This window comes from Phyllopteryx taeniolatus, chromosome 16 (assembly GCF_024500385.1).
Source record: "Phyllopteryx taeniolatus isolate TA_2022b chromosome 16, UOR_Ptae_1.2, whole genome shotgun sequence".
Classification (NCBI taxonomy): Eukaryota; Metazoa; Chordata; class Actinopteri; order Syngnathiformes; family Syngnathidae; genus Phyllopteryx; species Phyllopteryx taeniolatus.
In genome coordinates, this window is record NC_084517.1 from 22,157,675 (window position 1) to 22,170,888 (window position 13,214).

The 13,214-nt window shown below is 45.1% G+C and overlaps 1 protein-coding gene across 2 annotated transcripts in view; it reads right to left on the reverse strand.

The window, feature by feature from the left end:
* prkcab (protein kinase C, alpha, b) overlaps nt 1-13,214 on the reverse strand; it is a 74,884-nt gene that overhangs the window by 45,086 nt on the left and 16,584 nt on the right. For both annotated transcript variants that reach the window (XM_061749697.1, XM_061749698.1), the window contains one exon: nt 5,057-5,139. In XM_061749697.1, the coding sequence (XP_061605681.1) occupies nt 5,057-5,139 (83 nt within the window). The remainder of the gene's footprint in view (nt 1-5,056; nt 5,140-13,214) is intronic.

The window sequence follows — 13,214 nt, forward strand, 5'->3', positions numbered from 1 at the left end:
AAACAACCAAAATGTTTTTTGGGGGGATTGGAATGGATTACCGGCATTTCTATTCATTTCAATGGGGAAAGAGGATTTGTTTGGTCAGGGAACGAATTAAACTTGTATATGGTGGCAGCACTGTGTTGTATAATATTAATAATAATAATAATAATGAGTTATTATGGAGTTATTATTCACCACTGAACTGGAGTCTTCTGCATGGCTGTTTTGCATAATGACTGCGCACATTTGCAATCCCTGCAGGGCCAAATGAGAGCAGCGGCGTGCATAATATATTTAGAATGATATTCCGTACATCTTCAATTCGCCAATGTGCATCTTTTCCATTCTCGTTCCTCAAAAGAAAAAGGACTTACTATCCGAAGTGACAGGTGAGTTTTTTTCAGTTAAGAGGCATGGGCGGCAGGAAGTTTCAATAACGATTATGACGCCGCCACGTATGTCGACGATGCGACGAGGAGAAAGAAAGAAAGGAAGAAGTTGCGTCATGTCGGTGTGAAGCAACACGAGGCTTTCAGTCCGCCAACGTTGTCCCGCATTGTGAGCAACTGAGTATTATTTTCGACAGCCTAAAGCATCCGCGTCCAGGATATCAGAACGTGTACTTGATGACGAGTAACACGCTGCGGTTTCTGACTTGATCACGTGTCGTCTTCCCCGGTTGACATTTTTGGAACTTGGGCAGTCGCAAAAGTCATCTAAGTGACAAATTGCAGCTGATTTCCACGCGACCTCGTTTGGCTGCAGCTGATTTGTAACGACTGAACTGGAAGCAGAGGCACAATCTCGCTTTGCTTTTTTTTTTTTTTTTTTTTTTTGCTGCTGCCCTCTGCGTGGATGGACACGACATCTAATGAGAAACAACAACACACAAAGATCACAACAATGCTGACTTTTGATTGCGTGATGCTATTAACATGAGGAAAATAGGTGGAAATGAAAGGTTTAACCCCCAGAAATGTCACTTCAGTAGTATTTTATTTTTTTTATAAAGTTTTACATTTATTGAAGTAATAACGATTGAATACTTTTTTATTTACCAAGAGGTGTTTTTGAATTACAATACAATCGAACAATTGTTCTGCGGCCTCTTTACAAATGGATGTTATCATCTCGCTTTTCCTCTTCCTGGCATCATCGGCAGACTTTTGGGGCATATTTTTCCAGAAAACTGCTGGAATGAAACCTGATTTTAAATACCTCCACCAAGTGGACTGAGTGCTTCCATATATGATTGATTTCAATAACAGACACTTTCACGAGGAGAGCCCATAAAGTTGGTGAATAGTTCTTGCTCGCAACTCCTTCCATAATCATGTACTCCACCAAATTGAAAGCTTATTTTACGATGATGGGAGGAAAATTAACAGAGACATTCATTGGGCGAATGAAATATAGAGACTAAATAGGCAGAGTGAAATCATAGTACTCTGTATATTAGGGCTCGGTATTGTTGCAAACCTCATGATTCAATTTCACTTTTTTTAGGTTATGACTGAATTCGATTGCAATACTTCAGGCTGTGTTCCCATTTGATTCGATATTGATTTAAGCGCTTTGATGATTTGGTAAGAAGCAGAAATACAGAAATAAATAGGGTACCAGTAGATGCCCATGTAAAAATATTCTATGTCACCTCACGTTATTAAGCAATAAATATCTTTAAAACAAACAAAAAAAAGCACAATAATAACTTACAGTATTTGTGCATATGTAGAACGAAATTACAAAAATGACGGTTCTGTATAGACATATAAAGTGAAATAATGTTTCTTTCTTCTTGGCAATTGTGAGGAAAAAACAAATTCTGCTTCGCACAGCTTACAAAAGACATTACTTTTTGTTACCGGTTTACCGGAAAGTTGAAGGCGCTGGCTTCACGCCGTTGCGGCTTGATTCGGTCGTTATTTTGTTGTCACCTAAACTAACGCACGAGCCATTTTTTACCACCTGTCGGCGAAACCACTTTTGGGTCCCGAACCACCGGTTGAGGATCACTAGTTTAGAGTCTTCAATTCACCTAATGTGGATGCTTTGGGAAATTGGACAAAATGCAAACTCAAACCCAGAACCTCCCTGTTGTGAGACAGGAACAGTAAGCACTACTCCACCGTGCCGCCTATAGCAGCATCTCATCTTTGCTAAATATTTCTCCAATTTGTCCAGGAGGGCATCGAGGGACACGTGACGCAAATGTGCTAACACATGCTGTAAAACGCCGCGCAGCCGTGTCGCTAATCAGGGCAAAAGACAGATGGCTGGAAAGAGGATTTTGCAAAGCGAGTAACGGCAACATGCAAAACGCAATCTGAGCCCAAATCTTTCAGCGGCATGAAGCTGCATCAAAAAGCAAGATTTGTTAGCGACCTGACAGACGAGCCACCGTCGTTTTTGTAACGTGGTTGCGAAACACGTGATTGTTTCTCTGTGGGTGAGTCACAGGTTTCGGCGGGGCCCTCGACAGACAATACCCGCTATTGACCACCTCCACTCCACAAAGCGCTTTGCCCTCAAACGCTAATGCCAACATCTGTCCCTTTCCGACGTGCGAGCGCATCAAAGCATCTGCCGGGCGCGTGACGCCATTCACGCAGTGGGGCGGCCCACACAACCGCCGGGCAAAAGAAAAAAAAAATTGTGTGCGTGTGATGACACCTGACTGATTCAGAAGATGACGAGCAGAGATGGAGGAGTGGCGGAGCGATGGAGGGACGAAGGACGGATGGGCGTTAGTGAGTCAGAATCGCTCGGTCGCCGTTGATGTGTGTTTCCGAAATCCGCCCGGTGAATAAACGGGTCAAGTTCTGGTTTTCACCACTCAGCTTGTATTCATTGATTAAAAAGGAACACGAATGGAGACATATTATGAATTGATTTGTTCATTTTACAGAGTTCAGGTGTCTTAACTCATTCACTGTCTGCCGTTTTAGAACATTTTGACTCATCTTTGACATGCCAAGCTTCACCGCCTAATCTTTATGGTCTACTGAAAAGCTGCGCTGACCTCATATCCGAAGCGACGGAACGCCGCCATCTACAGGCATCTGGTCGTCAATACAGTGATTAACGAAGATGAATTTCACAGACAAGCTGGGCGAGAACCTCTTCCGACTTGAAAAACATACTCGACGAATATAAACGTCCACGGCAGTGAATGTTTGAGGCATGTAAAAAAATACTGTATGTACCCAAGCCATTTTCAAGCCTCCTGAGACTTAGCCTGTTTTGAGGGGGCGGGGTCTTGTCTCATGTAAATGACTGGCTTTAATTACAACGACGACTGCTTGAACGAAGCAAGCGGCTTCTGTATGCGGAAGCGCAGCCCAAAGTGTGGGGGAAAAAGCGAGTTCCCGGAAAGACGATCAAAGCATTTTCATCTGTGGAGGCAGCACTTCCAACACATTTAAGTAGTGTCAGCTCATGGACACATTATTTGGACATATTTTTAGATGAACCTAAATCTCTCTGCTTTGAATTCATATGAAAATATGACATTTTTTTTTTTTAGGTCAAGTAATCATAAGATTTGCATAAATTTGGATACAAATCAGCCTTGGAGCTGTAACAAGACTTAACAGACTCGACGGCCGTCCAAACTCTGGACGCGCCGAGCGCACCGGTGGCTCTGCTTGATCTCCACCGCTCCGTTAATGAGCAGAGGGACGAACCACAACAAGGTCGAGGGTCGTCCGCGTCGGCGCACTCGCGCATAAATACTGAGAGGTAAAGCTTCCCCAGCGGGGGCAGCACAGAGTTCAGATGTCAGCAGCGGGCCTTGTGGGAAAGAGCCGCTAACGAGAGGCCAGTGTTGTCGCATCTGACGTGTTGATGGAAACACGGTAGAAATAGCTCACCTGGATAATGCGACGCCTGTGCGGGAAAATGTGCGCCGACGCCTTAATGTGGTCATCAGAGTTCCATTGATGAAAAAACAAACAAACAAACAAACAAACAAAAAACTATCTGGTGGCTAAATAAGCCATTGAACTGTGAAGAAGGACGCCAATTTCAAATGAAAATATGAATGCATTGTTATGATGACTTTGTGAGCTATGTGGAAACACAGTGGCTATAAAAAGGTTACACAACCCTGTTTAAATGTGTAAAAAAAAAAAAAGAATCATTACGCTAACATTTCTTCACTAAATGTTACCTATAACCTGTACAACCTAATTTATATATATTTAAGAGAGGAAGTAAAAATAAACAACTGAAATAATGTGGCTGCACAAGTGTGCACACCCTCTAATAACTGGGAATGTGGTTGTGTTCAGAAATCACATTTAAACTTGTGTTAAATGGGAGTTAGCGCACACCCGCCACCAGTGAAAGGGACTCTGATGTACCCCAAATAAAGTTGAGCTGTTCTAGTAGGCTTTTGCTGATATTTATTCTTTGCTTTTTGGCAGAAGGCTGAAGGTTTTGAGCTAACTCCGACTGCTATTTGGAACTGTTCATAATTCCCTCCATCTTGACTAAGGTCCCAGTTCCAGCTGAAGCAAAACAGCACAAAGCATGACGCTGCCACCATCTTGTTTCACTAGCTAGCTATGGTGTTCTTTTAGTAATGAGCAGTGTTGTCTTTGTGCCAAACATGCCTTTTGGAATTATGGCTAAAAAGTTCCACATTGCTTTGATTGGACCATAAAACATTTTCCCAAGTGTGCTTGGGGGATTTTCTTATTGGCCAGTTTGACCCAGCATTCAGTATTTGCGGCGAGGGAATGAGTTTCTAAAAATGGGCTGATTTCAGCAAGACTAGAAATAGGGCGTGTAATGTTTCTTGAGCCTTTGGGCATTTGCACCCAAAACAATGTTAAGACCCCTGGGAATTGTGAAAAACAAATTGTCTCCTTGAAGCAAAAGTTTGCAAACATTTGCAGGATTCTTCAAAATTGGCCACCTCCAGAGGCCGCGACACTTCGCAAAACAAACAAACAATTCCTGTTCTTTGGAATGACTCCATCTTCAAAACCTTCAACTAACTGAATCAGTCAGCGAGTGATTGTGACTCACAGCGAGTGAGCCACGACGCCAAGTATTCAGTACTTACGTCTGTGTCGGGACCCTTGTCAGCGCCGGGACAGGAGAAGGTTACAAACTCGTGGCAGCGCTTGTGAACCACAAAACAGCACACTGGAAAACAAAAGAGAAAGGGAGCGCTTTTCAGGTCACAAACAGAGCAGGCTGTCTTCAGCAAACAAAAACTGTTGTTTTCCTCTTTTTCAGTCAAGGTCAGCAAAGGTCAGATCGTCTGATGTCTCCAAAGTCATTTTCCCTCCCCAATCGGCTCGGAAAACGGTCAGTATTTCCGATCGATCGCAAATTCTGGGCTAAGCCAGGCACTTTGTAATTGTGACATGAAACTGAACGATAGCCAATCAGGAGGCTCGCCGCAGGGCGCAACGAGGGGAGCAATCGATTGCATTGAGCACTTTTATAACACGTCTCGCAGGTTGTTCACCGCATTCAAAGGAGAAGAGTTTGCAAGTGCAGTGTAGTTACTAGAAAAGCTAGCGAGCTAGCTAGATAGCCTAATTGCTTCCTCTGCTACTGGCAATCCTTCAGCGGTTTGCCATTCACAAATTCACCTGGTCACCTTTTTTTATGTGGAGCCCTTCTTCAGCTACCCACTGAAAGCGAGTTGAGGAGCATCTTACAGACAAAAGTAGTGCTTTGGTGCCATCTTGGCTCCAAGGAACTATGTTGACGCGAGTTGAGGAGGTTCATCTCGACAAAAGTAGTGCTTTAGTAGTACTGCTCGTGTATTTTCGGTATTTACAGCACAGCTCGGTCCTGAACACGGTAAGAGCAGTAAGAACGCACGTTCCGTTTTTTCCCTCATGACGAGTAGGCTCTCTCACATTTCCGAAATCGTCGACGAGGTTAAACACCGCTATGTGCGCTGCCCCGCGTTACTCGTAAACAAGGTGCACTCGCGGATGATTCGCTTTGCTTCCGCGCAATCGAGCTGGCGCGATCCCACGCACAAAATCTCAGCGGCGTCACCCGTCGTCGGCTATTCGCGAGGCTCGGGCGGCACGGCCGACGTGACGCGCCTCCCGTGTCGTTTTTCTTATCCGGGGGGCGGGAAAAGCCAACGCACGGACATCTGTGACAACACCGAACTCGCTCCCTCCGTCTTCTTTCGTTTGGAATTATTTGTCCTTTTCTCACACAATCTGTCTGCTTGGCTTCGTGTCCGAACGCGAGAGAGCTCGTCGCTCACGTGCGCTTTATTTAGTGCAAAGTCACGTTTGCCGCGACATTTGCCCACTGAGAAGTCCAGTAAAACAGCAGGAGGAGTTCTCCTGCATAACTCTCTCATAATGAGCATTTTCGGGAGTAATGAATGTTTGCGCAAGTCCGGTCCGGAGTCGAATTTCCCCGGCGGACAAATTAATCTCTTTCACTGATAAAGAGCAAATGCGAGCGAGAGGAGAGGGATAAACAGCTCAGCACAATAGTTACCCTCGCGTTTGTCATTTTTATGATCAAGCGCGCCACCAAAATAAACTCTAGATGCAAACTGGATTTAGCCGGCACACAACTGGAGCAAACAAGCTCGCAGAGAATAAAGAGGACGACGCCGGGCCCGGATAACTTCCATTTTCCACGAAAGGTCCCCTTCTGTCAAAATGCAACTTTTGTGCTATTTCATGCAAAACACGGGTCAAAATGAGTCTGTGACCCGGTTCAAGTTTGACATCGCTGCGCTTTGTCCATTGAATGCCAAAGCCTTTCATCACCAAACTGCTCGCAAAACGCACACATTCAAATTGCCGTCATTGTTCTGACGCAATATCCGCCCACTCGGCTGCACGGTTGTCCGTGTCTATATGTGCCCTGCGACTGACAGGCGACCAGTTCAGGGTGTAGTCAGCTGGGATTGGCTCCAGCGCCCCGTGACCCTAACGAGGATAAGCGCTGTTGAAATCAATGGAATTTTCGAAGCGCAATTGTGCTTTGTTCGGCTCAATTTGGCGGAGGGTGACTTCGTTAACGTGAACTTAACGAAGGGGTTTGGCGCAAGCGACCTTATTATTATGACTTTTTAATAATCCCACAAAATATGTCCATTTCATATTAACTCCACATGATTTAAAAAAAAAAAAAAAATGCTACAAAATTCTTCTGAGAACAGGGAAGATGTCTTAGTGTAACATTCCGCCGCCCTTACGCAAGCATTGCTATCAACTATGGTCTCCTCTTTAAGCAGTACTGTACTTTGTCATTGTTGTTTTTTAATTGATGTTCTTTCCAAAGGATATTCAAATGAAACAACATCCAAAAAAATATTCAAACAAAAGCCTGGTATGTTTTTGAAGTTGAGTAAATAAATGGCCACGATTTGAAGAAATGCAGTACGGTATCACAAGCCCCTCAAAAATAGAAATTTAGCTTTTCAGCTAAATAGTTCAAGTCATGAATTTCAGCTCTTTATTTGGACAAGACAAATGTTACCGCGACCCTTGTGATCCACACGCTGCCACCAAATGTGACTTGTGGGCTCACACCAGATGGAAGAACACTCCCACAAGCAGCCCTCTTCATTCTTCCAAAAGAGGAAGAGACCAAATACAGATCACAACCTAAAAGTCCTCTTTTTTGTTCTTTTTCTCTTTTTAAAGATCAACGAAATGAAGAAAGCATTTGCATTTAGGAACAAAAGGAGAGCAGGAGAGCGTGAATCATCCTCGCTTTTGTCGCAGCGATTAAATAAGGACGAGGATTCATTGTCGCCGATCAGGTTTGTCTTCTTCATACAATCTGGGAATCGTCGACACTTTCCTCTCGCGATCCATCGATCGCTTCTTAAAACACACACATGCACACGCAGTACTCACACTCTCAGTTTTGCCAGTCAGTACTGGGATGTAAAGTCACTGCAAAACAAGACAAAACCATATCTGATGTAAAAATATTGCTTTGGCACCCTCTGGTGGCATCTGGGTGCCGAGCAACTACGTTGAACTGAGGGTAGGAGCTTCATTTAGTCAGGGCATAGCTTTGTCTAATAGATAACTGTGCTTCACACAACATGTGCAACAAGAAGGACAACAAGAACATGCGTTCCTGTATGCTAAATGCCAATGTAAAAGGATCTCTTGGATCTGTTGAATTGATTGTATAAATACCGGTATTATTTTAATCATTGTCTTTCAGGTTTATGCACTGCACTTTGAGCTCTAGAGTTAAAGTTGATTTAAGTTAAGTAAAAAAATCCTGTTCCTCATATGTCTCCTTTACTGGATGCGACAGACGGAACATCCGATTTTTTATTGTTTCTCCTGGCACTTTCCCAGATGGATTTGTGAGACATTTTGTCAAATAAGCCATCTGGCGTGTCAGGTTAGCTTTTAGCAAACATGCGGCGGCAAAATTACACCCCGGGTCGTAGCCGTAATTGTACAATAAACTAATAACGTTATCCTGACAAGTTGGACGGGAGAAGAAGGAGAAGAAAGCGAAAAGGAATAAATCTCCTGGATGAGTCATGTGGCGCCTGGCGAAGTGAAAGGAGCGCGGCTCTCCGCAGATGCTTGCGTCCAAACATCGAGGAGTGTGCGAAGAGAGGCGACACACTGACATACTGTCTCGTCCGCGATGTTACGATTCATTACTGTTAGCTTGTTTTGTTTTTCTACCAGCCTAATTGCCTCGGCGCAGAGATAAGGCCGTTACAGAGCACTTTGCGCAACAGCGACGCTTCCTTCTAAGGGGATGCGTGTGTGCGCGTGTGTGTGTGTGTGTGTGTGTTGTGTGCGTCAGGCGAATCGAAAAAAATTCAATAAATAAAAGATCATTACGCATCGTGTTTGTATGAATAACACACGACATCGCAGTGCGGAGTCGGCTAGCAGTAATCCTCTTCGCCCTCGCTGACCCTTCTCAAGTGTATTTCAACAGCGGCTAATCTGGTGATCTACCAAGTTGTAGCTAGAACACAATTATGGCACTTCTCCAGGAAAAAGGTTTATGGTGGATGGAGAGAGAGCGAGAGAGAGCGAGAGAGAGAGAATGAATGAATGAATGCAGAGCGAGAGCTAGCGAGAAAGATAGATGGAGATAGGAAAAGTCATCACATCCTTTGGGGAGCCGGTTGGGCTGGGCGGGGGTCATCATCGCCCCGTGACCGTCTCGCCTCACCCCCGCCAGTCTCCCCAATTTGACTGCGTGGTGCAGGGATAACACTCGCCGCCCGGGGAGCTGGTAACAATAGCAATAGGGTGGGTGGGGGCCGTGGGGAGATGGGGGTTCTCGACCATGTCCCGTTTTGTAAGGAGCTGGCACGTTGCGGCGCGAGAATCTGCTTCTTCTCACGACATCCGTCAATGGAAGAACAAGGCTGAAGGCTGACCACGTGTTCGGGTGAGCGTCCGCCGGCAGCGCCAATCCCACAGTCAGCACGTACTCGCAGTTACGTTTACTTCAGTTACTTTTGGGATCAATTGTATTTGTCAGAGTAGTTTTTCGACGACATACGTTTTACTTGGACTTAGTAGTAAACGCCCATAGAAAAGAGATGATCAAGATGTAAGTTGGCAGAAGTCAACTTGTTTCTGAGTAATAAAATAAATGTCAGCGTTGCAGATACATGTGCACGGGTGCATCCGCCTGGTGAAGATCAATATCACCACATTATATATCATTCATTATTATCTCTGTTTTGCTCTGTTTCAGATGTGTAAACAAAGTGAATTCGAGAACATTAAATGTGGCTGAATTCGCCTTAGTTTATGTTATAAACAAAAAAACACAGCGGACTAGAGGTTGGCATGTCGGCTTCACAGTTCTGAGGGTCTGGGATCGAATCTTGGAACAAGTTTGCATGCCCCCTCCCTCCCCCACATGCAAGATTTTGGAACATGGGAGGAAGAAATGACCAATAATGGTGCACGACCGTCTTTGGCCATCGTACAATATCAAACACTCCTTTTTTCTTTCGAAGGGGAGAGGCAAGCGCATTACCTCCCTCGGTTATTTTTAGAAGCAGGTTGGAACAGAGAGCGAGAACGTTTCCTCCCCACCTGGCTGGCGGATATTCAGAATTATTACACAGGTGGTCCGCTGCTGATACAGGCGTCCGTGTGCAAGCAAACGCCGGCACAATGTGTGTGAGAAAGAGAGCGCAGTGAGCGATGAGTCCAACGCCATTTCTGTCATCAGCTCACAAGTGGTGGGGGGGAAAGAAAAACAAAACAATGGTAGATTCATACAAAGGGCGAGCGGGAGCGCAGCGCAGAAGCGTTTCCCCACCGGGCCTGTGTCGGGCTCACATGAAAATCGGAGGAGTTCAAAGGTGAACCGTATCTGTTTACCATCTCCAGCACTTGCGCTCAACAGCGCCTCGGCACTGGAGCTGCTACAGGCGAAGTGTAAGAGTCAGAAATTCAAGGTGCTTTCACACCTATACTTTGGGGCCATTCTTGTCTACGTCAACATCACGTATTCGAACAAAGTGCAAACGAGACAAGTTAAAATGGCTTGTAATACGCCGAACTTTGAACTTTGGATATTTGAAAACTTAATCAAACTAGCCACAGATGAGAAAAAACACAAGATGTTAGTCGTCTCTAGTCAAGATTTGGTCCAAATAAAAACAAATAACTCAGTTTTCAACTGTGTCCCCCGTTCCTACGGTGGCTACATCACCGGAATTTAGACGGACGTTACAATGCTTATGGTAGCGCAGCAGTGAAGTCCTAATTACAGTAACTATTTGGATGAAAAATACTTCTAGGCTTTAAATATGAAACAGTTAACGCAGTGAGTACGGCGGAAAGCAGCATAATAATGACATGTGACGAAGAAGAGTTTCACAACTAAGTGACTCAGTATGCTTCGGTAATATTAGTTGTTTATTGCGGAAGATTCAGAATAAATACCTGTGAGTATTGTAATATTGTCTGTCTACATGTGCTGTGTCCCACTTTATGTTCAAGCCAACATTGAGCTAGTGGACTTTTCTAAGTTATGTTCTTTGCTCAAATGCACAATGCGCAATTCTCTTGATTTTAAGTTTGAAAAGCTTGAAGCAAGCCATGTGTATTGACACCATTTTGTGCTCTTAAGTCAAATTTTCATTCGCAACTCAAAACAAAACAAAACGGCAGAGTGACTGCAGAGGTACCACTGAAGTATATCCATCCATCCATCCATCCATCTCCTTTACCGCTTCTCCTCACGCGGGTCGCGGGCGCGCTGGAGCCCATCCTAGCTATCTTCGGGCGAGAGGCGGGGTACAACCTGAACCGGTTGCCAGCCAATCACAGGGCACATACAAACAAACAACCATTCGCACTCACATTCACACCTACGGGCAATTTAGGGTCTCCAATGAATGCATGTTTTTGGGATGTGGGAGGAAACCGGAGTGCCCGGAGAAAACCCACGCAGGCACGGGGAGAACATGCAAACTCCACACAGGCGGGGCCGGGGATTGAACCCCGGTCCCCAGAACTGTGAGGCAGACGCTCTAACCGGTCGCCCACCGTGCCGCCAGGGAACAAAGTGGTCGGCCAAAACAATTACAAGGTTTACAAATACGCGAGCCTCAAGCGGGGGAGACGTACAAAGAAGAATGGCAGCCAGATCCGCAAACCGTGTAACCTCGAACGCACTCACAAAGCGCTTCACAAAGACCGCGGATTGGAATAAACACACAACGCTCAAAGAGACCAAGATAAGGTAGGCAAAACGATGAATAATCTTCCTCCTTGACACAAAGAACAAAAAGTTCTCAAGGATTTATCATCCCCCACAACCTCAACATTTGTCTGTATGAATAGAGCGACAATTCGCAGAGCAAAGCAAATCGCTAAAAAAATACTGCGCCAGTGTGCCTGCACAAAGAGAAGGAAGAAAAGGTCAGAGAGCGAGGCGGGGCATGACAGGAGTACATTCGGCCTCCTAGACGGCCCCCACGTCTGCTTCGGCACTGGGCTAAGCAAGCTTGACAGGCCGCGGCGGTTATCACCGCCGTCGCCGGCTTTCTTCGCAGATCTGTGTTTGATTAGTCATGTCTGGGCAGCTCGTTACTGCAGACACGGATTGTCGCGATGACGTCCCCCGGGGTGTTTTTTCCCAACGCCGGGTTGGTTGCCTTCCTGCTTTCAAATCGTAGAGACGCTGAGTGTCGACACGCTTCAGCCACATCTTCATTTACGGGGCAAGGACACAAACATTGCTACAGCGGTAACTTTGATCGCACAGACGACACATTTCATATCCTAACTACGAAAATGTCACCTGACGTGTGCAGTCGATGCACATTTAAAGAAAAGAGTCATTTTGGATGGCTCGATAGGACTTCAAATCAATAAACAAAACCAAGTCATTTGTATCAGAGCGACAAGTCGATATCAAATGTGCTGTCAGTTTTTTTTTTTTTTTAGCCTTTATTAACTTTTTTTAATTTGTGGGGGGGAAAAAAAAAGCAGAACATTTTTCTATGCCATTGTACACACGCTCTGGATACCGCACTAAAGAGTCGGTCTTCAGCGTTATCAGGTTTGAATCCAACTATTACTCACATGTAAGTCTTAGTCAACCTTTCCCATTGATATACATAAAATATGCGGATGAATTCACGGTTTTGTTTTGTGTTCCAAATGCACAAGGGGAGGTCTGGATCAATTATTCCAAACTACAGGTGGGAGTGTTTGGCTGCCAGACATTTATGAGTCACGCAGTAGATACAATGACAAAGCATCATGAATCAAACATGATTGGGAATGTGCGCGCACGCACACACAGACACACGGCTGCACGTTTATGCTAATGAGCGGGCACATTAGCACACGCAGACCTGTGCAAATACTTGGAGAGCCGTCAGTCAACTTGGTGCACAAAGAAACAGTGATTGCACTGACATTTTCTTTCTTTTTCTTGCAAATATGACGTATTACATGCATAGGTTTTGGTCTTTTGCTCTCCTGAGCGCCAAGTATCAGGTGCCACGTCGGTAGGAAGCTAATGCGTCTGAGTAATTGTGAGCCTTCTCGACGCTCTCGAGTCTGACACGGCTGCGCAGGGACGAAATTAGACTGTCAGCGAGACGGGCTGTCGACGGGAGGCGATAACAAGCGCACGTGTAAACACGTGCTAAAAAAAGCACAAAACTAATTATGCGTAAATGTGGTAACGCAGTCAGTGGCCGGGGGGGGTAATGAATTTCTTCATGGCTTCTGAATAGCAAAGGCTGAGGA